This window comes from Erithacus rubecula (assembly GCF_903797595.1).
Source record: "Erithacus rubecula genome assembly, chromosome: 4".
Taxonomy (NCBI): Eukaryota; Metazoa; Chordata; class Aves; order Passeriformes; family Muscicapidae; genus Erithacus; species Erithacus rubecula.
The window spans coordinates 33,352,746-33,380,023 of record NC_136686.1 but is presented as its reverse complement, the minus strand read 5'-3'; the positions used below and the strand labels follow the sequence as shown (position 1 = coordinate 33,380,023).

The 27,278-nt window shown below is 55.6% G+C and overlaps 1 protein-coding gene across 1 annotated transcript; it reads left to right on the top strand.

Annotated features, from left to right (window-relative positions):
• Positions 1 to 4,776: 4,776 nt before the first annotated feature.
• On the top strand, positions 4,777 to 25,504 carry TRIOBP (TRIO and F-actin binding protein; the record flags this gene model as incomplete). Its single annotated transcript, XM_079303081.1, has 20 exons — positions 4,777 to 5,034; positions 5,545 to 5,596; positions 5,973 to 6,084; positions 7,130 to 7,546; positions 8,191 to 8,323; positions 8,688 to 9,662; positions 9,934 to 10,029; positions 15,370 to 15,426; positions 15,776 to 15,844; positions 16,250 to 16,339; positions 17,145 to 17,254; positions 17,703 to 18,258; positions 18,821 to 18,931; positions 20,848 to 20,995; positions 21,490 to 21,601; positions 22,072 to 22,231; positions 22,562 to 22,675; positions 22,954 to 23,040; positions 23,875 to 24,032; positions 24,704 to 25,504. The coding sequence occupies 19 exons, from the start codon at positions 4,777 to 4,779 to the stop codon at positions 24,028 to 24,030; spliced, it is 3,813 nt and encodes a 1,270-aa protein (XP_079159207.1). The 3' UTR covers positions 24,031 to 24,032; positions 24,704 to 25,504.
• Positions 25,505 to 27,278: the final 1,774 nt, after the last annotated feature.

The window sequence follows — 27,278 nt, the reverse complement described above, 5'->3', positions numbered from 1 at the left end:
AATAAAGCAGTGCCTGAGGCTGCATGGAGGAACATCAGAACAGTGCTGATGGCCACCAGCCGCTAAAGAGAATGGCAGCAGCCTGATGTATCTCTCCATCGTTTCTCATAGGGTGTGCACACAGAGCTGTTCTCCAGAGCCTGTTAAGGGGGAGGATATTATCTCAACACTGACAGCAGCAGTGCAATTTCTGCTAGAGGGAGGGTTCTGGAGGCAACCGGGTGACACGTGTGCTTGTGGTAAGGAATGGGCTCCTCTTGCACTTCCCTTTCCCTTCTGAAGAAGGTAATTGCTGGGGAAGTGGACACTGTTATCACTGGTGCCTTGTATGCTTGGATTCAGAGTCCCACCCTGGGCTGAGCTCTTGGGCACTAACAGAATAAACTCAGTCACATTAGGTATGTATGTGTGCTTTCCTCACCTCCAAAACAGTTTCAAACACTGCCTTAAAGGCCACTCCAGAAAGGTCATGGGATTTAACAGGTGAGCTTACCTATCCACCTGTCTCACCTGGGGTTCTTGGGTGTTTCAGAGCTACAAAAACACAACTCAGGCAAGGCCAAAAGTGTTATGCTGAACTGGACCTCAGCCAAAGTATCCAAAAGGTCCTAAGTGTGGAGCATAAATTATTTCTTGTTCTGGTTTGGGAGTTACGTGCTCTAGAGAGTTCTGTGCTTGCTGGATTTGAGAGGGATGAAGGAGGGAAGGAGAAGGGAGCCCTGTTTGGAGATTACCCCACCAGGGGGACTGCAGCTCAAAGTCAGAGGACAGGGTGACATCCTTAGTCTGGATCATAGAGCAGTTTTCCCTTCTCTCCGGGACATAATGCCTTGTGGAGTGACCATGGACAGAAGGTGACCTTTGTGCTTCCTCACACGAGGAGTTTGCTCTGGAGCTGGGATGGCCACTGTAAAAGAGCTGGATTATCTGTTTGAGAAATCTGCTGGAGTGTGGAATGTGGAATGTGGATCAGTTGCCTTCCCCAGCCTGTAAGCAGCCTGGAATGGTAGCTGGGACAGAGCTGGATGACCTCATTTTATTCTGGATGAGGTGTTAAGAGTGACTTCAGTTTTTGTTATTTTGCTTCCAGGTGATCTAGAAGAATCTTTTAGTTTGCTGTTTCCCTGGACTAATAAGATTTTTGAGCCTTTCTCAAGTGTCAGCTGAAATCTCCAACAGCCCCTTCCAAACTCTGAAGTCTTTCAGTTCCTGCTATAAAATGAGTTTTCAAATTAAAAAAAAAAAAAAAAAAAGTGTATGGAAAAACTGAGAACAGAACTGTTAATTCCTGTACAGCATTAACCATCAGGATTGTTCATTACACTATTGATTTCTCCATTTGATTGATTAAAGCTTTATTCTGCCCTAGCCTGATGCTTTTGTTACACACAGGGTATACAGTCAGGCTGCCCCTGGATATATTGAAATGAGGATAGGAGTTTTCACACAAAAGGTAGTGAGTGAAGTGTTTGCCAGACACGACAGTTCATACCAGACTTTGGCTTAAAATTTTTTGCTGCTTCCACTTGTTTTCAAGATGGATTTGAGCATTTGGGGTTTCCCCCCCCTCCCCCTTAGCTGGCCAGGAAGAGGCTGCTTCCAAATGTAAGGTACTTGCAAAATGTAAAGTGCTTGCAAAAATCAGCTTGTTAGTGCAGTTGGTGCTCTGTAAAGGAAAAGCAGAGACCAGCAGCTCCCTGTGAGCTTTTCCACAGGCATTTCAAGTGTGGCTCTGCAGCTAGGTCACCTCGGGCACCTGAGCATTGCTGTGCACATGCCCCAGGCTCGCACAGAGATGCAGGGCTTTGACATGGGCTGCCACAGTGGGTTGCCATGCATGATGGCTTTCCCTGGCTAGACTGCAATTCCGCACACATGCGCACGCAAAAATATAATTGGGATTACAGAGGATCAAAAGCAGACTGGGAGTCAAAAGGATCAGACAGCTGGGGGAAAACCGGAGTGCAGCAAAAAGGAGGAATGGCTGCAGTTTTGTGCATGAGCTGTGTGATAATCAGTGCACTGTAGTTATTGCTTTTGTAGTGTAGGCTGTACTCAGTACAGCTACACTGCTGATTCCAGTACTGTGTTCCAGGAAAAAAAAAGAAAAAAGTGTGTTCGAGGAAAAAAGTTACTGGGAGAGTGATGAGAATTTTCAGGGACTAAAAGGGAGCTGAATAATGGGCTGCGTGGGGTAGATAGGTTTGAGGTGTGGATTGCAGACTGCCCTTAATGGGAAAAAAAAAAAAAAAAAAAAGAAAAAAAAGGAAATCGAATTTTTTGTAACTGTCACCAGCATGGGGAAGAGGAGTTTGGACTGTAGAAGGAGCAGTGGAGGACAGATTAAGGATGTTAAGACAGTTAAGGGCGTTCTGCTGGAAATAGCGAGGGTCAGGCAGGGCTTGTGCTCGGTAGGTAACGCTCACGTCAGACAAATCTCTCTGAGTGCTGTGGGTAGGCATGAGCTGCTGTCGGAGCTGTGCTGGAACACGGTGGCGTTTCGCTCTCTCAGCGCTCGCGGGTAAGTCCGCCGCTTTCGCATCTGTTTCGGCTTCGGACAACTAACTCTTGGGGTGATGCCTGTGGGGAGCACAGGGGGAGCCCCTCGGCAGGCGGTGAGGTGGTCCCTGGGAGCTGCAGCCGAGGGGGAGGGCTGGAGCCCCGGTTCCATCCCGATTCCCGGCTCCATCCCCATCCCGGCCGCTCGATCGCCTCCCGCCGCCAGCGACACGTGGGAGCCCGCGCCCGGGGGCGCCATGGCCGCGCGCCGCCGCCGTCCAATCAGGAGGCGGCATTCAAATCGCTGCCCCAGACAGCCAATCAGAGCGCAGGGGGCGGGGCCTCGCGCCCCGCGGTTCCCACGGCAGCTCCATTGAGGGGGGAGCTCGGCGGGCGGCGCGGTGCTGGGAGCCCTGGGGAAGCGGAGGTACTGGGGATACTGGGAGGCACTGGGAGCGCTGAGCACGGCCGGCTGCATGCGTGCCAGAGGCCGTGGGGATCACAGCATTGTCCTGACAGCAGGCCCCAAGGGATGTGGGGAGCAATGATGTGCCCATCAGAAAGTGGGGTACCACGGGCTCCAGCCACGGGTGGCAGTCCATGGGCAGTGGTGGGCAGCGATGCTGGTGTGTTTTGTGCTGCATCCCTGGCAGGGGAGTGCTTAGGCTCCTGTCAAGCATTTCGTGTGAACAAGTCAAGCAAACATGCCCCAGTGTGAGGAAGGATGCTGCGAGGCTGGCACCTAGTACAATTTGAAAATGAGTGCACTGACAAACAAACATTTTAGCTTTGTTTTTGGCATTGACGTTTGGCCTTGGTTGTTTTGGGGAGCGGCCATAGCCTCGATCAGCTGCTCTGACTCAAATGTCCATGTTTATGGCACCAGTGGCATGTTCACATCTCAGACGCTGGTCTGATTTCCTGTCCTTCTATTGGTGCCTCCTCCGAGGAAATTAGGCAGAAACCTCCTTGCTCAGATCACATCCTCAAATCCAAGGACTCAAACTCTGCAGGACAGATGAGGTGATGGTGGGCGGGATGCTTGCAAATAAACAGAACAGAAATGTGATCCAGCTGTCATGCTAGCCATGCTTGTTACCCTTCACGGCAGTCCACTGTCCTACAGGTCTCAAAATTTTAGTAGGATTGACAAGTTTCCTAAGCTACTTAGAGCCATCTCTTTATGACCAACATAATTAAGAAGAAAGGTTTTGGTTTAGTGCCTTTTAAGAGAGAAAGAGCATTTCCATCGAACAAAATAGCAGGCATGCACAGCATTCCCTCTATTCACAAGGACTCCCAAACTGAGGGGTGTCAGCAGTGGTTTCAGGGTGCAGTGCCCCTTCTAAAACAGGTCCCCGCTAGATCACCTTGTACCTGGGTTCCCTTTGATTCCAGTATTGACAGTTGGGAGCAGCAAACTTCAGTCTGGAAATAACATTCCTGCTTCCACAGCTTCTTCTGCTGCTGTTCCTTCCTCCTTTTTCTCCTGGCTGGCCCCTACCAGTAGCCCATCAGCCAAAGAACTTCGTCCTTGCTATGCACAATGTCTGGTTCAGTGGATGACATGCCTTGCATGAACTTTGAAGCCAACATATTTGCAAACAGCCTGTGCCAGCACTGTTTCCGAGCCGCAGGGGCTCACCAGCATGCTGTCCAGGTGAGCTCCTCCATCCCACCTGCCAGCTATGGACACTTCATTAAGGACCTCTTTGTTCTATACTGGGACTCCACCTGCCTTTTTAGAGACAGAAACCCCTAAGACAAAGGCTTGGCCAGGTTTTCTAGGCGGGGTAAACCTCTATGGGCAGAGAGTCTTTCCAGGTATAGGAGTGCTTAATTTCACTGTGCCAGACCAAAACTGGGAACCAAGCTTAGCAGGGAAGTGCCGGGCAGTGGATACAGGGGGCTTGATAGACCCTGGAAGGGAAAGCAGGGGTGTTGCAGATGCAAAGCTACAGGGAGGGAATTGAAGACTGGCAGAGCAGGGACCCACCCTGTATTAATCTCTGCTTGACGCTTGCTGGCATTTACAGCTTTGCCTCACCTTAAATATGGTCCTGGTCGATTCTCTGTGGCCTCAGCTGTTGGCTTGGGGCCAGGGCTCAGCTCTGTCCCTGTGGCAGCTTCAGCAAGCTGTTCCCAGAGGAGAAGGCAGGAGGAGGAAAAATCTCATGGGGTTTTGGGCTCCAGATACCTCGATCCAGCACCATCCTTTGGGACAGGGCTGGACACACAAGCTACTTGGCTGTCTCCGACTGGGCGACAGCCGGTTTCATGTTCACCAAGGGTTTCGTGTTGTTTGACGTCCTCCAGGAGCGACTGGCCAGGGATGATGAAATAGTAATGAGCCTCCCTCTCTCTTTCTCGCCCTCTCCCCCTCTCCTCCTGGCCTTGGGCGCTCTAAGGTTACCTCAGCCCTTCACCCTCGATCTGCTCAGAGCTGTCACCTCTGAGCGAATCGTGGTGCGGGCGAGACGCTGGAGGGAAGGCAGCACTGACAGCCGGCTCCTGGAGCCTCCCCCACTGCTGCTCGTAAGCCCCGCAGGTAACGGGGGCCAGGGAGGATGCTGACACCTGCAAGCCCTGACAGAGAGAGGCAGAGGCTGGGACTACAGCCTTTCCTGCAAAAATCTTCCTTCCTCTTGGCTCCACTGCCTCTCCCTGAGCTATCCTGCTGGTGAGGGAGAGCAGCTACGAGCAGCACCAGTGCCAGCATGGGGGGGCACTTTCCCTGAACCCTCATCCACACATGCAGAATGGGATGTCTGCAACAGTCAGCATCAAATAGGAGCACGCTGGGTCTCTTCATGTAGGAGAAAAATCTCAACGGTGGGCTGGGAGAGATACCAAGAGCCCTGGAGGCCAGGCTGCTCTAGGGGAGGTAGAAGAAGCAGGCGTTTCCAAGGGGCAGCCTTCATCCTCCTCCCTGACAGCAGCGCTGCACCCCTTGTTCCTCGCAGGACCATGCCACGGAGGTGGCAGGGCGCGATGCCGGCAGCGACGCGGCCCCGGGAGAGCCCTGGGACTCCCTCCACATTTTAGCCCCGCAGTGCGAGGTGTACGTGTGCGTGGGGCCGGCGGAGGGCGCCGAGCGGTGAGTACCAGCCGGGAGCCCTGCTGCTCCAGCGAGCCCCTCGGTGGGAAGGACGGAGGAGGGGAGCGGGAAGCCGAGCTGGGGGAAATCAGCTGCCTTTTCCCTGGTGCCTGGGAAAAAGGACTGAGAAACCCCCATGCCATGCCCTCTAACCATGCCTCTGGGCTGTTCCTGGAGAGGCCAGGGGGCCCCTGAAAGAGTCTCCTTCATCCTCATTCCCTCCAGAGAAGGCTGGTGGTCTCAGGATGGGCTCTGCCAGCCTCTGCCCATCCAGTAGAGAGTGAGTCAGTGCAGCTTGGGCTGCCAGTGCTGTCACTCGCCCCTGAGCTCAGCGGGCTGTGCTGACCACCAGCTGTCCTCTCTCCCTGCCCCACAGCTGGCACGAGAGCAGGCGGTATCCCCCACTCAGCCCCGGAGCTGAGGGTGAGCACAGAGAAACTGGCACCGACCCCAGCGCCTGTGCCGAAGCCAACTCCACGCTTGCCAGGGTGAGACGGGGATCTCTTGTGGTTTGGGTTCTTTTGGTCTCCCCAGCTCCCTTGGCCCTTCAATGCCACTTTTGCTGGGTCCATTCAGCAGGTTCCTGGGCATAAGACATGTTGAATTTGCCTCTGGCTCTCTTGGCTTGGGCAGATGGAAGAAAGAACCCATCATGTGCAAGGTGGTGGATTTGATGATCCTTATGGGTCCAATAAAACTTGAGATATTTTATGATTCTAAGGTCCTGAGATGCAAGGGGAGATCAGCTGAGACTCTTAGCCCCCACGAAAGAGACTCTCCCTTCAAAGAACTCATGAGATTTGCTCTTAGATACTCCCATGTGGACTTTTCTATGTTGTTTCTTGTCATCGTTGGTCTGGGATCATCTTATACTCACACAGCTCCTCTTCTGGTTCCTTTTTACCAGCAGCTTTGGGCTGAACAGGCTGGAAATTTTCATATACACTCTTACCTCCTTCCAACCCACAAAAGCTACTAGTCCCCATTGCAGAGGTCTGCCCTATCTTGTCTCCAGGAAGGGGAAATGACCCGGTTGTGGGACAACACTTTGGGATCGGGCAAACGGGACATGATGAGCTACTTGGGCCATAAGGAGGAGGTGCAGTCACGAGCCCCACAGGCAGACGGATCCAGGTGGGCTCAGCCCGTTCCCTCTGGATCCTGGGTGAGAACTGAAGCCCAGAGCTTTAGGAAAGAAATCTGCCCACCGAAAGCAGGTACTCTTGGTTTGCTCCTGTGTGAGATCCTGGTTCTGGTTTGCTTTCCACCCAGGGGTCTCTGAGGTTCAAGGCAGATCTCTGTTTAGATTTAGCATCTCCTTATCTGATTCTGGTCCCAGGAAGTGTTCAACACCTCCCTGGGCACTATGTGAGAGTCCATCTGTGTGCGTGCCGACTGCGAACCGCGGGCGTCTCGGGTGCTCTCTATCTGCATGGTTTGGCATGCCCTCGGCTCCAAGTGCTGTGTTCCAGTGCTCCCACCCCGCCTCGAGGGAGTCTGGGTTTTATCTCTGCCCTCCTGGACCATTTCTAGCTCTCCTCCGAAGACCTGCTTTGCCGTGGACGTGGTGGCATCCCGCGTCGCTCGCGCCTCCCCCAGTAACGGCCTTCTCCCCGTCCCAGAGCGCCGTCCTGCCAGCCAGAAGCCCGAGGAGAGCTGGCCAAAGCACCGAAAAACTGACCCTCCCTGGGCATCCACCCTGCCGGCCCGCAGTGACCTGCTGGGTGGCGCTGGGCACCTCCCTGGCGCACGGGCTCGGGAGTCCCAGGGGCGCTGCGGCGCTGGGGCGGCCGAGGGGCGGCACGGGCTGGAGAGGCAGCAGTACTCGGTGCTGGCAGACCTGCCCAAGCCCAGGCGCCTCGGCCAGAGGGACGCTGCTGGCCGCTATGGCTCCCGGACACTCAGCCCCGGCCGAGTGGAGGTGGAGAGGATGTTTGGATGCGAACGCAGGTGAGAAATAACGGGAATCCACAGCGGGCAGTGCTGTTGGGGGGCCCCCACCTCTGAATGGCCGTGCTTCAGGCAGAGCTCAGCTTTCAGCTGTGCTTAAATTTCCCTCAAAGCAAGGGATCTAAGCTCAGAGCCTCCTCCCTTGTTGGAAAGGTGGAGCTAAGCTGCAGTGCTAGAAAGGAGCAGCCCAGCTTCCTCATCCTCACAGCCACCTGGAAGCTGCAGGATGTGCTGCAAAGCAGGGCTCCCCAGGGATTTCATGTTCACTGTAGGAGCCACTCAGGAAATTATAGGGGATGCCATAAAGTACCCAGTAGCTGTTTAGGCTTTACCTGGAGGAGCAAGAGTGGTTCCAGTACTGGTGGCACAAGGCAGGAGGGGACATAAAGAGGGACTGGGAAAGTATCCTGGGCAAGGGGGTAAAAAAGATGGAGGGAAGGTTGAGGAATAGTGTGAAGAAGACATGGGTGAGGCAGCAGGATGTGAAAGCTGATGTGGTTGATGGGGACAGGGAGAGACTATGGGGCACAGTGTCTGGGGCAGGTGAAGGTCTGTGGGGTCAGGCTAAGGTGGAGCAGGGTTTGCAGGGGCTCTGCTTCCAAGCTGAGCAGGGTGGCAGCTGGACCAAGTGTGTGTGCCCACAGGAAATCAGAGACGCTGGAGGCCTTCCAGGCTCTGGAGGAGGGCCGTGTGGACCGGCTCGACGGCAAGACGCCGGTGCCACCCAGCAAAGGCCACCTAACTCGGAGGCGCTCCAGCCCCAACCTGCCCAGGGAGGTGAGGCTTGGCTGCACAGCAGGACCTCATCCCAGCTCTGCAAGCTGAGTGGCTTTTTTTCCTGACACATTTTCCTCTACTTCTGCCACATGCTTATCTCTTTCATTGCCCTTCTCCCTCTTCCCTTTAATCCCTGATCTCCCTCTGTCATGGATTGGGACCCTTAGCTCTTAAAATGCAGCAGCCCTTCCACCCTTTGGGTGCAAGAGGCTTCTCTACAGTATGGATTGGCTCCATGCACAGGAATGCAGCTGCTCTCTGGGGAACCATTTAACCAAATCACCTGCCAGCCCTAATCCTGTCTTGCTCTGCTCATTGGCACTTTTTTAAGAGGATTCCCTGCTCTCTCTCCCCTGTGGCCCAGGGTCAGCGACTCCCATGGCAGCTGGAGCAGCGCAGCAGAGACCCCAAGGAGCGCCGGCGTTCCCCCAGCCCAGCTCAGCACCCCGAGAAGGTCGGCAGGACCCGGGGGGACTCCCCACGCCCTGCCAGCCCTGCCTGGCTCCTGGACAGGGGCAGCCCAAGCCCACGCTCCACAAGCCCAGCCCGCAGGCCGGAGAGGAGAGCAGGGGAGCCCCTGAACCTTCCCTGCCGCACTGAGAAAAGCTGGAGAAGCCGAGGGGAGCCTGCCCGCCCCCCAACCTCGGACAGGGGCCGAGCCACCTGGCAAGCAGGGGGTGTACGGCAAACACTGGAGAAGAAGAGCCAAGGGGATTCCCTGCACTCCACAGGTGCTGGGAAGGGCTCAGATAATGTCAGACTGAGCCGGGCAGGGCCACCACCATGGGCCCTCAGTGCTGGGAGACATACAGAGAGCACAAGGAAAAGCCAAAAGGAGCTCTCCCCTCCCAGCTTGGTGCGGGGGGCAGAGAGGCAGCGAGTGAAGGCAGGGGAGCCGCGGCACCCTGCAGGGCCCAGGAAGGTGTCCGAATGCAGCTGGCAGAACCTCCGGGAAAAGCTGGCATCCTCCCCGCCTGGAAAAGGCACCAGCAGTGACTGCAAAGGCCGGGGCAAGCCCCTGCGCCCCACCAGCCCCGCACGAGCCCTGGAGCAGGACTGGAGGGGCCGGGGGGATGTCCCACAGGCGTGGGACAAGGACTGGAAGCGCCAAGAGACGCCCGTGTGCCATGATATGGTGCGCCAGCTGGAAAGGGACTGGAAAAGCCCTGCTAGGTGTCTGGAGGTGGGACTACGGTCAGATGACAGCTGGATAAGGCCTGAGAGTCCAGCACAGCATCTGGAGGAGGACTGGAAGGGTCGCGAGCACACACGAGATGCACACAGCCCTGAGAAGCCATTGGAAACTGACTGGGGGAACAAGAGTCTTCTCATTTACCATGTGAGTAGGGCAAGAGCCAGAGGTGATGTGGGACCCTGCAAGGCCTAAAACTGGTGAGCACAGACTGGGTGTGTCCCCTGGGCTGCAATTCTGTGCACCCTGATTCCCTCGGATCCTCTGCTTCTCCAGGGAATTGTACTGCCCGCCTGGCACTGGGAGGAGGGAAGATGCTTTCTTCCCTGGCCCATGCCAGGTGACAGATGCTCAGATCTGGGAAACAGAGGTGAGGACTAAACCCCAATGGCTTCAGCTCCTGCTTTCTCCCCTGCAGCCCCAGCTGGGTGGAGGCACCTTCCCTCTGCAAAGCAGCACTGGTTCCTCAGGAAGCCCGCAGCCACATTTGAATGCCAGTAAGAAGCACAACAAGGTAGGGGCCAGGCCCTGGGAATTGTGAGGAAGGGCAGCTGCCCTTCTCTGGGGGTCCTGTGGGCAACACCTAGGTCTCCAGCACTTGATATGAGCAGGTCCAGCATGGTGCTGCCTTCCTGTGATGTCCTGAGCACCATGCTCACTAACACTCCACTTTGTCCTTCATCCATTTCTCAAGTGGGGAAATTGAGGCACAAAGCTTTTTTATAAAGCCAGAGAAGGACAAACAGTAGACCTGGAACTAAAATCTCAGTACAGCTACTTTCCTTTGCTTTATTATTGGCCAGTGCTGTGATGGCACGGAAGGTTTTACAGGGATGAAACAGGCTTTAGTGGTGTGAAAGAAGATACAGTCTATTGTGTTGGCATTCCTGCAAAATGGCATTGCAGAAGCTACAGGGGGCTGCAGAAAGTATTCTGGGAGCCGTGTAGCAGGCAGCTGCACACAAGTTCCTGCCTCTGTCCCCCACTGTGCACATCAGTCATCTCAGCCAGGTCATCCTCTGCTAGGACCTGGCTTTGTTCTTTATACAAGGACAAACTGCAGCCAGGAAAGAAGCTGTCAAAGGCCTCTGAAACTCGAAACGGGTGACATCCTTTACCTCACTTCCCTGCATCAGGACAGAGAGGAGCCCAAAGCCCTGAACTCACCCTGTACAACCCGGCCAGATTGCCCCACCTGTGCCAGGTTTCTTTCTGTGCCAGCACTCAGCTCTGGCACCTTCCTTTTGCCTTGCAGTAAGAAGCATCACTTTGGTGTGATTGCACAGTAGAGCCTGGCATTTTGCGATGCTCAGCCCCTCTTCCCTTTTCCTTTGGGATCCTCTCTAGCAATTTCCTTTCCTGAGGCCAGCTGGCATGGCTTTCCAGGGGCACCGGGAGTCTCCCCATGACCTCCTACCACCCCTGCCACAAGCCCAGAGACGTTCATCTGGTTGGATAAAACCGAGCAACCCCAGGAAAGCGAGGACTCCATTGTGCGCACTGCTGAAAATCCCTGCCAGCGAAAAATCCCAGCCTGAGAGCAAACCCTGCCTGGGTAAGGGCCGGGCTCCTGGCAGTCCCTTCCTGGGGCAGCAGCGGCTGAACCCGTCCCACCCAGGGCTTCACCTTTCCCCGGGCCAGAGGGGCGGGAAGGGGACACGGCTCAGCCGCAGCATCGCCCCCGTCCCGTCCCGTGCACACCGCCCCGGGGCCGCCGCCCCTTTCCGTGCGGACCGGCGGCCTCGCCCGCCCCGCCGGCTCCATTGGCTGCGGGCGCTCGGGGCGGCGGCGGCGGCTGCCATTGGCCTGCCCGGGTCCTCCCAGGAAGTTCTGGGGGGAGGAAAGAAAAGTTTTTTGGGGTGGTTTTCTTTTCCCCCCCTCCTTTCCTTTTCCTTTTTTTTTTTTTTTTTTTTTTTAAAGAAAAAAAAAAAAAAAAAAGAAGGAAAGAGGCGCGGGGGGATCGCGGCGGAGCGGGCATGGTGGGGCTGCGGAAGCCGCCCGGGCGCTGAAGCCGCCCCGCCGCCCTGGCTGCCAGCGCCCGGCCCCGCCGCGACCCCGGCCCCGGCCCCGCCGGCCGCGGAGCCCCCGCCATGACGGTGAGTCGGGATCTGGGCTCAGGACTTGGCGGGCGATGGTCGCGGGGACTCCTCCTCCGCAGCCCGGGGCACGGTGCGGGGCTGGGAGGGGGCGGGGGACCCCAGCTGTCAGCCGCCGCCTCCGGGGGTCCCTGCGCTCGGGGCTCTATGGAGCCGCCGCCTCCGGGGGTCCCTGCGCTCGGGGCTCTATGGAGCCGCCGCCTCCGGGGTCCCTGCGCTCGGGGCTCTATGGAGCCGCCGCCTCCGGGGGTCCCTGCGCTCCGGGGCTCTATGGAGCCGCCGCCTCCGGGGGTCCCTGCGCTCGGGGCTCTATGGAGCCGCCGCTCCTTGCAGTGCCCCGGCACTCCAGATTGTGGCGGTTCTTCCTTGGCTCCCTTCGCCGTCACCCCCGTGTTCCCCCAGAGTTCCCGGTGGCCGCCGCGGCCCCGGTAGGCACCTCCGCACCCCGATAGGAGTGAGCGTGGAGCGGGCTGAGGCCAGGCCAGCTCAGCGCACCTCTGACCGCAGTCGGATGCGGAATTGGTGTCCCCCCGGGCGTGGGGAGCTGCTGCTCGCTGTGGGAACCAGATGCGGTTTGGGGCAGGGAGCATCCCGGCCCTGGGGCGAGCCTTCCCTGGCACAGGCGGTGATGGAGGTGACAGGCTGGGCTGTGCCGCCGGCGTTTGCTCGGGCGCGCTGGGAAAAGCAGAGCCCGTCCCCCGCTGCCTCTCTTACTGCACGTGTAGATTCGGGAGCTGCATGAGTGCTCCTCCAGCCTGGAGTGATTTTGCTTTCACCGAGCTGAGCTGGAGCGGTTTTGCTTTGTGTTTTGGCCTGGGGCCCACGCCTTATGAAGCGGGTTCCCTTTTTAGAGGAGAGGAGACATTGTGCGTTCCGGGAGGCTTGAGATCCCCTTGCACCATCTCCCGGAGGTGAAAGGAAGCAGTGCCCCAAAAGCTGCGGTGCTGAGGAGCTTTTGGGAAGAGCAGGAGGCACGGTGATGACAAAGGCTGGTGATGAAAGGACACACCTGACTGTCCTGCTCTGACACAGCTTTCTCACCCTTCCTCAGCCTCTTCTCCTCCACTTCTCCATCCTGGCGTCTCAGTACCACCCAGGAGCCATTCCTTTGCTCCCACCCTGTCCCTTTTCCTTCTTTGGTGTTTACATTCTTCGGATACTTACAGACTGTTATCACCTTCCCTGTAGCCCTTCTTCAAGCAGAGCAGGCAGCTGCCGCTCCTTAACCTGCTGTTGCAAGCCAGTCTTTCCAGATATCACCTATGTCCCCAGCCACCTGAGGCCCCCTCCAGTGCCTCTGCCTGGCCAGCTGTGGGGCTGAACATAAAACTCTGAGGCGTATGGAGGCAGCTGGGCAAAATCACTGCCACCACCTCCCAAGCCATGTGCAGCCCCGAGCTGCAGGGCCATTCATTTTGCCGGGGGTGCATCCTGCCACATCACTGCATCTCTGGCACCCGGATCTCTCCCAGCAGCTCGGCTTTCCTGGATGTTTCCTCCTCCCACTGCTGGGCCGTTTCCTCTGCATGAGGGGTTCTGTTTGAGCCCCGTGCTCTTCCCTGACGGTATCCTGAGCTTTTTATGCTGGGTGAGGAAACTGGATTTGGTTATGGGGAAAGGAAGAAAAGTGGCTTTAAGCACTTCGTGTATCAACTGAGGCCTCAACTTATGGTATTGACCCTGCTATGACAAGAATAGTTCAAAGACAATTCTATAGAGCTGCAGCTCCCTGTCTACGGCTGGCAGGGAAAGCAGAAACCCTGTGGAGCTTGCCTGCTTGGGAAAAGCCCTCCAGGGGAATTTTCTGGCCCCAGCACTGAATTGGGGGCAGCAGTTCTGGCAGGACTTTGTGGCAGTTTTTCCAGCAGCATGCATCCTGTTAATATTAATTATTTTGGAACATAATGCTTTGGGATTGTAAATCCTCAATAAGATGAGACCCAGCTGATCTGTATGACAGCCCCCCTCTCTCCCTATATTGTTTTTCTGCCTCCATGGAGCCTGCCCATCTCTCTCTCTTCTGTTGAGTGCACGTGCATCCCAGGAGGGGGGTGGTTGTACTTTGATGTTTTGTCTCTTTTCCTTCCCTCTCACCACTCTGAATTCAGAGCTGGAGCTTAAGTCACCAGACTGGAAGGAATAACGGGAAAAAGGGCGGAGCTGCTGCCACAGAAAAAGAATTAAATTTTGGGGTGCTTTATCAAAGCAGCAGTGGAGCCACCACAAATCTGGGTTGACGGGGATGCATGAATCCCCCTTGTCTCCAAACTGACAGCAGTGCCTGTCACCTCAGCAAGAGGTGAGGTTTGGGAGCCTCCCCATGTCCTTTTGCTCTGGGTTCCCTCCCTTCCAGGGACTCGGGAGTGCCGGATGCTTCTGGCCAGGCCTGGAGCTGTAGCAGGCAGTGACCTCCCCTTGGCAGGACTCCTTGCTCCTGCTTGAGCCAATAGCCAGAGCGCCAGGGTGGGCCGGCACAAACTCGGCTCTTGCCTCCCCATAACCTTGGGTGTAACCCATGAGCAGCAGCTCAGGGAGATGAAAGCAGGGAAAGGCTGTACATCCAGGGAGCTGGGCTTGTGGGGCAGCTGTGGTTGGCCACTGAGCTTGTTCAGGGCATGTGGAGTGGCCATCAGCTTGCTGAGCCACTTCCTTCTCACCAGCTCCATCCCAGCTGGTGGTTGTGGCACATGGGGTCTGCTGGTGGCTTCCACGGGACTGGCAGGTCTGGTGCTGGACCTCTGGGAGGTCCTGCTCTGGTACTGTCACTTCTCCAACACTGTCCCTGCCTGGTTCGGCTGCTGAGGAAGGGGCAGTCTGGAAAAATGACTTCCATGGGAGAAGTGACTGTATTCTTTGATGGTGCAACTTCCTGGGAGCCAGCAGGGGTGGGAGGAGGGACCAGCTGGAGCTTGTTTGGCTGAGGGCAAAGCTAGGGAGAGAGGTTCCCCTGAGTCAGCACCTTGGGAAGAAGATAAACTGGTTGGGATGCTGCACCAGCGACATCAGGTTAGGAGGAGGCAGAGAGTGCATGGAAACTTATTTGTGGCACAGGGTAATCTGGGTGAAATTCTCTTCATTCTTATCTTCTGTAGCTGTGGCTGGGCAGAGGGCAGGCTCTGTAGTGGGAGGGGGAAGAAAGCTGGGTAAGGAAAAAACCCTCAGAATCTCAGAGAGGGTTGAACCTTGAAGGGAGAGGGGAGACGATCAAGCACTGACTTCATCTCTACCCTGGGGCACATCGTTTAAAATCAGCGTGTTTTCACAGCTGTTGAATTGCCTCCTGTAGGTTTTTGGTGAGGGCTGAGCTACTATGTTTTTAATAAGTGATTGGTGGTGAAGTTACCAGAGGGACATAGCTCTGGGGCACGGACAAGGCGTGTCTGGTTCTTTGTGGCTTTGCCTCCATCTCTGAGGCAAGCCCCATTGGTGGTACTGGAGCATTCCCTTCTGCCCACTCTCCTTGTCCCTGCCTCCCCCTCTCTGAACAAATACCTCTGAGGCACCTTATGGAAACCTCTTTGCTGCGTATTTTTCTTTACTTTTTTCAAAGCTCTTCTCTTATCTCCTGCTTCCTTTTACAGGAATGACTGCCTGCTGCTGAGAGCTATGCCCAGCTTTCTTTTGTCATAGCCCCATGAGTTTCCTAAAAGGCTATTCACATTTTTGTTCTGCCACAGGGGACTCACCTTCCATCCCCTGGCGTGGAAAGCCCTCGTGTGGGTCACTCCAAGATGGTAATTCTCTGTTTTGTTTTCCAGCCGGATCTTCTCAATTTCAAGAAGGGATGGATGTCCATCCTGGACGAGCCAGGAGAGGTAAGCTTCAGATGAGAGTCTGCCTCTTCCCCTATCCCCTGCTGCTAGAGGACTCCGGTGAGCCAGCTGATTTCCTTCCTCCTTGCTCACTGAGGTCTCTCCTGCTGGGAAAGGCAGTGGGAAACTTTTGGTGGAGGTGCCTCGCTCTGTGTGTGGGCACAGAGGTTCATGGAGTGCCTCTCTCCCATCTGAGGGTCATGAAGGGGATCTGGGAGGGAGGAGGGGGAAGAGAAGGCCGAGAGGTCATAGTGCAGAGCGTCCCTCCTTGTTCCTACGCTTTCCCTGGTAACTGCCTATCCATTTCCCTCCTGTCTTTTCCCTTCCCTCCCCCTGCCCGATGCGGCTGCAGTGGAAGAAACATTGGTTCGTGCTGACCGACTCGAGCCTGAGGTATTACCGGGACTCGAACGCAGAGGAGGTAAGCATGGCCAGCCTTCCACCAACCCTTCCTTCCTTCCTGGCCAGGAGGGAGAGGAGCACAGCTCTGGCGTGACCAGGGACAAGCACCATATCCTCCTGAAGGATGGCAGAGGTGCCAAGGGGTGATGAAGAGGATGAAGGCAGGGTGGCAAGGTCTGGGGGGACTGTCAGTGTTGGGAGGTGGGGAGAAGGGCTGGTCCTGTGGCTGGCTATCTGGGATGCTCTGCATCCACACTGCTGGCAGCCCGTGGGTTAGAGGAGGCCAAGCCGTGCTGGGGAGCTGAGCCTGGTTCCCAAAGAGCTGAGCCTGGTTCCCAGGGATCCGTGGGATGAAGGCAGAGGTGGCTCAGCCTTTTTCAAAGCTGGCTGACGCTGATGTCCCAGCGGGGGGCTGTGCTTGCAGGCTGATGACCTGGATGGAGAAATCGACCTGCGGTCCTGCACGGACGTGACGGAGTTCGCGGTGCAGCGCAACTACGGCTTCCAGATACACGTGAGTGTCGGCGGCGCCGGGGACACGGGCTGGCAGTGTGGGCTCCCTCCCTGTGCTGAGAGGCACGTCATACAGATCAGGGTGGCCCAAGGCTGCTTTCCTGACATATGGGTGACAGTGCTCTGGGACTGTCTGCCATGCAAAGGAAGGAAGGAGGAGGAGGAGGAGGCTTTGCAGGGCTGGCTGAAGGCTGCACTGGAGGCAGTCCAGGAGCAAAGCTAAATGCCAGGAGTGTCTTAAGTGGCATGTTGGCCAAAGCAACTTTTACACAGCTGCAGGGGGCGGGTGGTGAACACTGCAGATCTCGATGTAACCTGGCTGACCGTGCTCTGAGTGACAGCCTGTGCCCTGGATCCAGCCCCAGTACAGTTCTGTCCTTGGCCTTTTGTTGTAGCAGCAGGAGGTGGCTGCTAAGGCAGCATGAGAAATGATATTTCCATGTGTCTGCAGGGATGGACACCTCATGGTCTGGGTTTCCCTGTGCCCTGCTGCTGTACACCAGTGCTGGCACCTGATTCCCAGCACCTGAACAACTGGATTCCACCAGTGCATGTTTGGCCCACTGTGCCAGCAATGTTTCTTTTGCCTTTGCTTGGAGGTGGTCTCATGAAGGATCCCCCTCAAACAAACACTTTTCCCACTTTCTCCTACCCCTCCACCTGTCCCCAAGGGCTGGAGACAGAGGGTGGTCTTTCTGACAGCCCAGAACTGGTGTATGCGAGTGGCTGTGTGTCTCAGGGAGCAAGAGGGAGCTGCTGCGCATCCACTGGGTGCTGAGGGGGCCTCTGTCACCTCCTTGTTGCAGACAAAGGATGCCGTCTTCACCCTGTCAGCGATGACCTCCGGCATCCGGCGCAACTGGATCGAGGCCCTGAGGAAGAATGTGCGCCCAGTTAGTGCTCCAGATGTCACCAAGTAAGAGCTGCCCAGTGCTGCTTGTCCTCTTCTCCCTTGCTGTCCCTCTACCCTGCCTGGCAGGGCAAGGAAGGCTCCTCTGGAAATCTCACCGCTCCCAGATCAGCCCTGCGCTGTGCTCCTTCTGACAGTGGTTTGGTTATACTAGCCAGCAATGGGGGTTGAGGACCTGATGGCTCCCTTTGTTGTACCTGCCTTTTGCCCCATAACATAAGTTCAGACTGGTTTCTCCACCAGCATAGCTGGAACCAGGGTGTATCCTTGCAGCCCGGTGGAGAAATCCATTTTCCTGAGGGGTGGGATGCTACAGGCCCGGCACTGTGCTCAGGGTGGGGTTTTGTAAGGCTGGGCTGAGTGAGGGTCTGAGCCTTGAGCAGCTGGCAGTGCCTCTGCTGGCATCCTTTCCCACATGGTGCCTCTCCTTCAGCAGTCCCTGCTCTGCTTTCAGACTCCCAGACTGTGACAAGGAGAACTTGCGTAACTCTGCTCCCCAGAAGGGCTCGCTCCGGGCGGAGGAGCAGCAGCGGCCGGGCTCGGGCTCCGAGGGGAACTCCAAGGGCACTCACTGGAAGGCGGATGGGCAGCGCCATGCCTTCGACTACGTGGAGCTGTCTCCCCTGCCACAGGAGCCTGGAAACCAGGGCTCCCTGCAGAGGACGAAAGGGAGCCTGAGGATCTCGGAGCGAGCTCCCAAGTACGAGGAGCTGGAGCGGGACCTGGCCATGCGTTCGGAGGAGAGGCGGAAATGGTTCGAGAGCCCCGATGGCCGGGTCCCCAACAGCGAGGGCCCCGCAGGAGACCCTTCCCGCAGGGCTGGGGAGCAGGACCTCCCCACTGCTCCCCTGTCAGAGGAGCAACGGGCTCGTCTGACTGAGGAGATAGAGAAGAAGTGGCTGGAGCTGGAGCGCCTGCCCTTGAAGGACTTGCGGCGGGTGCCCTTGACAACACTGCTGAACCAGAGCCAGGGGGGCCAGGGAGACACCAGTGAGGCGCTGAAAAAGGAGGTAAGAGCATCCCTCCTCTCTGAAACTGGGATTCTGGTTGTCCCTTACTTGGCTACAGGAGGTCTGCAGAAGAGCAAGGCAGAGGTGCAGGGAGATGTTTGTTCTTTCTGGCTCCTCGAGTTCATGAAAGCTTTTGGAACCCTGTAATACAAGGCTAGAGGCCAGCTCTCACACACCTGCAGAGGTCCCCAGAGCATGTTTTGGTCCAGGATAATTGATTTGGTGGTACTACTTGTGTGGGATCTCTGTTTCTTGGGAGAACATTCACAGCCTTTCTTCTCTGACTTTACCTGCCAGCCTTTGAAAGGAGCCATGCAGTGGTGGTTTCATTCAGCATCCTCTGAAAGCTGGCATGTCTCCTCCCTTCCTTACTGGCACTAACCAGGCTGGGGCTGGCTTTGCCAGTTTGTTCTCTTGGCAGGCTGCTGGGGAAACAGAGACTCCCATTGGCCGTGTGTTTTCCTGCCCATCCCTAAGCCCAGGGTTTGGATGTGGCTCATGGTCAGGCCACAGCACTTTTCCACCCTTGGCTGAAGGTGTTTCTCTGTCTTCCCTGGCACAGATCCAGTCACTGCGGGCACAGCTGGAGTCCTGCCGGGCCAGGAACGAGAGCCTTCGGGAGGCAGCAAAGTCCCAGGGGGACAGCCATGTGCCCCGAGGGTACATCTCACAGGTGAGTAGGGTGCCAGACCCAGGGCTGGGGGGTCACTCCCAGTGCCAAACTGGGAAATGCTGGCGTGCAGCTGATTGCTGAGCAGGTATCAGTAATCATTGGGTTGCCACGGTGACCCTAACTGGGCCCATTTATAATCAATGTTAATTACATCAAGGCTGGTACATGTTGGCTGGCCTTAAAGGGGCCAGGGTTATAAAGGGAGTGAGGGATAATTGAGGGAGAGGTGTGGGATCTGTGTCCTGCTTTGCATGTGGGCACAGTACTGTCCTGGGCTGTGGGGGTGAGCCATCCCCCAGCTCAGGAGGGATGGTCATTCCCTGGTGGTTTGCAGCTCACCACGTGTGGTTCTTGCTAACTGGGGCTCCCGTGAGTCTTGTTAAAAGCAGTCAGTCAGTCCCTGGGGACAGCCCGAGCCCTGAAGGTCACTTTGACAGCACAGCCCATTCGTTTGCTGGGGCAGCACGTGGGAGAGCCAGCAAAGCAGAATTTGCTCGTGCTTCATTCTCTCACTTCTCTTTGTTTATTTATTTTCCCCTCTCGCGGATTCATCTAAAGAAAACAGGGTCACATCCCGCAGGGATTTCCTGTGTGGAGGCTGCTGCTGGATCATACAGTGGGGTTTTCAGGATGGGCTTTACATGCTGGAGGATACCAGGGCAGAGGGGGTTGGTAGGGCAGGAACTGGGGCTGGTGAAGTCTGTTCCACAGGGTTGGCTGTACCTAGCACAGATAAAGAAGCCCACAAGTCCTGCAGCACCCAGCCCAGACACTTACCAGTCTATGTGTTATCATGATTTAATATTTACAGCTTACAGGCCTCTTTATGGTCAAAAAAAAGGGCAAAAGCAGTAGGGAGGAACTTCCTTATCTTCCTAGTAACTTGGCTCAAAAATTCAGCATTTCACATCTGAGGCCAAACTTGGCCTTTCCCCAAAGGATTCGCTCTCTCTGTCTGCCAAGGGTTGCAGCTGGTCCGTGGATAGATCACCAAATTGATTCCTCACCTTTTCCTCTGTTGTTCCCTGAAGCTTCCCTCATCACAGCAGATAGAAGTAACCAGGAAGGGTTTGCATGCACACAACATGTTCCAGTGTCTTTTGTATGAGCCTTAGCCCTTAGTGGGGAAGGAATGGGATGGCAAGGAGCTGTTGAATGTGATGACTTCCTAGCTCTCTGCTGATGTCTTTGAGGCCCAGGCTGTTAATCATAATGGCACAGTTTGTTGGTGAGCAAATCCTTCCTGAGAGGTTCAGGGAGGAGCTGCCAGCATCTAGCAGGGGAGCAAAGGCATAGTGCCAAAGTGGGAACCTCTTTGCTTTGCTCTAACTTGAGTTCACCATCACACTCAGCATAGAAAGAGCTATCCTCTTGGTCTCAGAGCCATTAGAAAGGAGGGAGAGCTGTGTGAAGAGGATCCCTAACCATTAGTCTGTGGGGAGGACGCTTTGGCAGCCTCCATCATGTCACAGGGTAGTGCAGGGTGTCACTTTACAGAGAGGAGGCTCGGTTTTCATTGATTCCAGGGGATGCTGCTTTATTTAAAAGGCAGATACTGAGGTGCAGTTCCCACTCTTGATCTCTTCCAGCCAGGCAGTGCAGCCTGGTGTAGGGTTGGGACTGTGGTATCGGCCATGCTATTCCCAGCTCTTGCACCAGATGTTCTAGATTTTAAGACCTAGAGGAATGTTCTTCCTCTGTAAAGCACAAAGAACAATTGCAATGTGTGTGTCCCTGTCAAATGGTTGTGTTCAGTGATTGAAGAGCCACCTCACTTTCAGAGGGAAAAGACCCTCCTGGGAAGTAGTATCACTTCTTCCAAAATGTCCCTGGACTTGCAGCCAGGTGCCTGTCCTGGCCCAAGCCCTCCCTTCTTCTCTCCTGATCTCCCACACCTCCTTTCCATCCCACAACAGGAGGCCTGTGAGCGCAGCCTGGCTGAGATGGAGTCATCCCACCAGCAAGTGATGGAGGAGCTGCAGAGGCACCACCAGCGGGAGCTGGAGCGGCTGCGGCAGGAGAAGGAGCGGCTCCTGGCAGAGGAGGCAGCAGCAACAGCAGCAGGTGGGAGTGAACACCAGGCTGTGCCCCTGCTCAGCTGGGTCCCTCCTGCCTCTCCCCAGTGCCTCTTGCCAGAAGCCAGTCGCCCCAGGCATCTGGAGCCACACTGTTGACTGGCCTGGTGTGACACTGGCGCTCCTTGGAGCACGAGCTTTGGTGCTTCTCACTCCTGTGAGATGGGGTGGTAAAGATGCTGAAGGAAATGGGGTCATGCCTCTGTGGATGGCTGGGAGGGGACCAGCACTTCCTTGTAGGTGAGCAAGGCAGAAGTAATGGAGAGCTTCCACAGTTAGCACTCCTGTGTTAGTCCCTTTGGCAGCATGATGACCCTGGAGTGTAGAGAGGGTGGGGAATACCCTGAGGGAAGAAGGGAAAGGAGCAATCTGCAGAGATGGATTTGGGAACATGCAGTGGCAAGAGCTTAGCCAGTTCTCCAGTGTGTTTTCCATGAAGCTGGCACAGCCTGATCCTCCATTTCTCATTGTCCCCCTCTGCAGCCATTGAGGCACTGAAGAAAGCCCACCGGGAGGAAATGAACAAGGAGCTGGGCAGGACACGAAGCTTCCAGCAATGCAGCTCGCTCCCAGAAGCCCTCCAGAAGCAGCACCAGTAAGAAAGCATCCCTCTCCCTCCCCTTGTCCTATGATGCTGCTTTGTGCCACTGTCACCAGACCCCATCTGCAGCTCTAGCCCTGAGCTTTTCCTCCTGCCACTTCCCCAGCTCTCTCCTCAGGGCAAATGGGTGCCCAGTAGTGGCTCCCAAGGCTGCTGCAGCTGTAGGGCAGAGAGGATTGTCTCCAGCTTGGCTCTTTTGCCCTATAGCACCTCCCTCATACTTATAGCTATTTCCCCTCTATTTTCTTTATGGAAAGCTCCTCCATTTCTTCTGCATGCCTTGGAGCTCCAAGAGACACCACACTCACGTGTAGGATGTGGAGCTGATGCTTGGGTTCACAGGAGAATGTTGTGCTCGTGACTGGTGTGGACAGAGGCTGGCCCTGGCAGGAAGGAAGGCAATGCCAGGGGCCAGGAGCTGGCAGGGGTTTTGGGGCAGTGATGAGCTGGTGCCTCTTTGGCAGGTTGGACGTGGAGTCACTGAAGCGGGAATTGCAGGTGCTTTCTGAGCAGTATTCCCAAAAGTGCCTGGAAATCGGGGAGCTCACCCAGAAGGCAGAAGAGCGGGAGCAGATCCTGGAGCGCTGTCAGCGCGAGGGGAAGGACCTCCTCCAGAAAAACCAGGCAAGAGAAGGGCCTTCCTGCCAGCAGAGAGGAGCACTGGAGCATGTTCCTCCCTCACACAGCACAGCCCCTCTCTTAAAATTCCCCTATTTGTTCACATTTCTTCCCTTCTGAGATTTTATCGTCAGAAAGAAAAAAATTAATAGTTAGAGGCTATCTTAACTGTGGTGTTAAATATAGTGAGTGTATTGTGCTGGACGTAGGTGCTGCCATTGCCTTTGGGCAGGGGGTAGTTACAGCACAGTCTCTAAGCTGAACAAGAATGGAGTGGTCGGGACAGTTAGAGGTCTGTGCCATGGCTGCTCTGACGCCCTTTGGCTTTGCCTGCAGGAGCTGCAGACCCGCCTCTCGGATGAGATCGGGAAGCTGCGGAGCTTTATTTCGTCGCGGAGCTCTGGGGACCGCGCTTCGCACAACAACGAGCGCAGCTCCTGCGAGCTGGAGGTACGGGCTGCCTGCCTGCCATCCCCGTCCCTGGGCTCTGCTCCTCTGCATGGCTGTGGCTTGGGGGACTGGGAGGGGGTGAGGAGCAGAGCGCTGCAGGAAGCAGAAGGCAAACCTCCCCTCTGCTGCTTTCTCAGGCTGCCTGTGCCGTTTCCTGCCCCAGCCCTTCTGGCCCTTCCTTCCTTCCCCAGCGCCGCGCTTGCGCCAGCGCCTGCCGGCCCTTCCGAGGCGGCGGCTCCTGAGTCACCCCTGGTTCCTCTCCCCCCTCTCTGGCCCAGGTGCTGCTGCGGGTGAAGGAGAATGAGCTCCAGTACGTAAAGAAGGAGGTGCAGTGCCTCCGGGAGGAGCTGCAGATGATGCAAAAGGTTGGTGTTTTCTGGGAGCAGTTGGAAAAGAGCGGGAGAGGGAAGGGAGGGAAGCAGCAGGGCTGCATACCAGCAGGGTTTGATGGGATGCTCAAACCCTCTTGATGCCTGTGCTGCTTGTCCTTGCTGACTGCAGAGCACAGAGCAGCACGGACTGGCATAGACTGACCTTGAACAAGGGAAGAGTCACAGACACTTATGATGTATGTCACACATAAGCATGGACAAGACAGGAGGCTGCCTTCTGCAAGTGGGAAACCTGGATGAAGACTGCCTGGCATGCTTCCCCTGGTTGTCCATTCCCTGAGTGGATGTGTTTCTTTGGCACCGTTTCTGGGTGTGCTGCTCCCTCCACTGGCAGCAACTCCTTACAGGAATTTTTAAAGGCCCCTGCCAAAGGGCAACCCGAGGGTTTCAATTCAGTGATGCTCCAGGAATTTATAAATTTACTCACCTAAGTTTTTTGCCATTTAAGCAGCTGCACCCAGCTCTCTCAGTGGCCTGCATTCTTGGTGGGGTTATGTTTCCCATATGGCTGTCCCAATGCACACAAGCCATGGTAAAGCCCACATCACCTTCTCAACATGATACTGCAGATCCCTGCTGCTGTGGGACCAGTGTCTCTGTGTTCTTCCATGGCCTGGTGTTTGTGAAATTATATCTCCATGCTCCTCTTCTGAGTATTTTCTGCCTGGCCCAGATTGGGATGGGCTTCAAACCCAGGGCTAGCTCTCCCCTCCTCGCCTGCTGGCTCTCCTACTGGGCTCACCTTGCTTTCACCCTCCCTGAAATCAGCCCTGCAACCTGCCTGACCCCTCTCCCTCCCCCTGGCAGGACAAGAGATTTGCCTCAGGGAAATACCAAGATGTCTATGCCGAGCTGAATCACATTAAGGTGCGCTCGGAGCGCGAGATCGAGCAGCTGAAGGAGCACCTGCGCCTGGCCATGGCAGCTCTGCAGGAGAAGGAGTCCCTGTGCAACAGCAAGTAACGGTGAGCCTGGGGTGCTGGGGCATCCCACTGGGTGCAGGTACCTGAGACTGGCTGCTGAAGGGGTGTGGAGTCTGCCAGTTTCTGCTGCTCCACTCAGTTCTCAAATTTTAGGTTTAAACTCATCCTTCTCTGCTTCTCGCATCCTCTTGGCCTGCACTGCTTTCCCTCCTGTTGTCCCTGATGTTCTCCCGAGAGCCCCAGCCCCCTTTTTGTGGTGCTCTTGATGCAGCCAGCAGCAGTCACTACTCAGCCAGGCTGCTTGTGGGAGCCAGGCAAATGCTGGCCTTTGCCCCGTGACTTGGGTGACAGCGTGGGTGGCTACACATTCCCTGTGTAGGCAGTGTTTCTGCTCCCTTCCCCTTTGAAGTGGTTTCCCTGTCATGATAATTTTAGGTTTGCATCAAGCGGGTCCCAGCCCTTCTTGCACGCTCACCTGCAGGCATCTCTGCTACAGATGGGGGGAAGAGGGTGACAGGAACAAGGGCATCCTATTGTCCAGAGTGCTTCTTGCTTGGACTGGGATCACCCTGCTCCACCAGTGCTTGCTGATGGGTGCTGAGATGGGTGGGTCTGTAGCAGGGCACTAGGCAGCCATCTCCTCAGGGAGGGGATGGCATTTTTGCACTCACTGGAATCTTTCTAAACCATTTCTGGTTTTTGTCTCTCTCTAGGTCTGCTCTACGTTTGTTATCTGTTCTTGTTTTGTATTTGCTCCATTCCTCACTTGTGGGGAAAGCGAGGTTGAATCCCCATCCGTTACCACCTTGTCGAGGAATCCCACAAACCCCCAACCTCCTCACTCCATTCCCAAAGCTTTTTTGATGAACCCTTTTTGCCTGCATACCTGAGCACATTGTTTGGACTGGCTCCTTACATGCACCTTCTTCAGGATTTTATATGTGAAAATTATATTTTATAGAGGAATTTTTTTCCCTATGGAAAGGGGGGGAAGAGGAGGAGGAGGAAAACTTTTACTACATCACCAGCATTTTTCTAACCTGAAACAGAGAACCTGGTTTATCCCCCTTTCCTAGCCCAGTTTCTCCTGGCCACACACAGCCACCTTTGGCAAGTATTCCCTCTCTCCCAAACGTCTCCACGGTGCCCCTGGGATGTACGGCAAGGACCATGGTCCCCCTCCCCGTGCCACCCCCAGGGACCTGCAGAGAGGACACACAAGCCATAGGAGGGAGCTGCTGGGGCAACCTGCCATGGATGTGCTCGCCTGAGACGGTTGAAAGAGGACACCTTGGCAAGAGTCCGTGTGACCGAGCTCTCTCTCTGTGCCTGCCCTTTTGGCTCCTGCAAGAACCTGAGCTGGCAGGAGCCCAGAGCCACGGGGCTTCTCCTTTCTGGGGAAGAGGAGCTGTGAGGCTGCTGCTGCACCCGCCCGAGCCAACCTCCCCAAGGTGGCAGCTGCTGCTGCTCCGCTGTGCCCTTCAACTTTTAACTTAATAAAATCTTCCCCTTTTCACTGAGGAAAATGTGTTCCTTGAGAAGAAGGTTTGCCATGTGGCCCCACTCCAGTGGTGAGGGTGTGTTGTGGGTGTGTGGGTGTCATTTTTCGAGGTTTTGCTTTATACTGACCAGTTGCTTCCTTTCTTCAGGATTTGGTGAGGGAAAGCAGCAGGAGCACCCCTGGCCAGAAAGTGAGAGGAGCCTTGCAGTGCTGTTATCCAGCAGCTTGCACCACCTTTGGTTTGAGGGAGAAAATAATCTGCTTCACTGCACTGCTCCCAAAATTCCATGTGGATCCTAGAGGAGGAAGAGCTGAGTCTGGTCTGCATTAGTAAATCCAGTTTTGGAAGGGCACATGACACTGCAAATTGCTGGTAGAGTAAGCAGTATGTAGAGATCCTGGGGAGATGATAGAGATCTTAAATGCTTTCCTCCTCCTGTTTTTTGTGTAAAGCATGTTGTTTTTTTTGTCAGAACCTGGGGGTGACTACTACTCATTCAGCCCAATATAAATAGGATCTGTTGTTCTACAAAGAGGGTGCTGGCAGTTATGGAAGAGATCTAATTGTGGTCATATGCTGGGGCTGGAGGCAGCATCTGAGGAAGGAAAGACAAAGGGGTCAAGGAAGATTCTTGGATGGAGGTGACAGATGTGTTGGCTGAGAGACTGGAGTACTGTGACACCTGGGGATGGAAGCATGGTGTAAGAATGTGGTGGCAGCTGGAATGAGGGGTGTTAGCGTAGCACTCTCACTCAGGATGTGATCACCTTGCCATGGTATTGGCATCCCCCAGGGCAAGAGGGTGTAGGCTTACCCTTCCCTTGGGAAGGGCTGCAGAGACTAGGTAAAGCAGATCACTTTGTTAGACACAAATCCTGGTAAAATTGGGTTGCAGATTTTAGTCACATGCACAAGGCCCTTGGGCAACCCAGTGGATGGTGCAAGAGTCCAAGCAATGAGCTCAGCTCCCTACTACGCCTGTCAAGCTCCAGGGCTGGCTGTTGATAGTTTCTGGCCTCCTGCCTCTGGCCTGAAAACCCTTCTGTCCCTGTGCTGCCCAAGGTCCAGGCTTTTCCCTCTGCCTCCCAGCAGGACATGGCTGTTGCCATCGAGTTTGGAATGGAGGGAACATTTGGCATTTGCGGGGCTGGAGTGGCAAGAGGTGAAAGAGCAGCTCAGGGCAGCTGTTTTCAGGCTGCAGACCTTGGTCTTGCCATGGGAATTCATAGGAGCCAGAAGAGGAGGAGAAAAACGGGTTCAGGGCATAGTGTTGCTGTGTGTTTTTTAGAAAAAAAAACCACTCAAACAACAGTCTGCGTAGTTGTACCTACTCCTGGGGGTGGAAACTCCCAAAAGTGGGGCACTGGGGGCAAGCAGAGGATAAGCAAGGGCTGAACTGCACAGTCCTCAGCACCCTGCTCACCCTCCCCTTCCCTGAAGAGTTTGCTATCTTGTGTTTGGGTTGGTTTCTCGGGTGTTGTGTTGTTTTTTTCTGCCTTTCTGCCGGGGTCTGCTCAGCCCGATAAACGTGTGGCGTAAACACACGCGAAATGTGTGTGCCCCTGACATGTGGTGGAGCTGCCCCTCCTTGAGGCTCTGTGTCTGCAGATCAGCCCCCAGCAGGGTAGGGCCATCCCCTCGTCCCGGGGTGACGGGGGACGCGCCTCCCGAATTGGCGCGGCGTTAATCGGGCAGATCCAGTCCCGCCTGCGCCGCGGCGATACCGTCACCCCCCGTCTGCACATCCTTATCTCCTGGGAACAGGGAAGAGTGGCCGGGAGAGGAG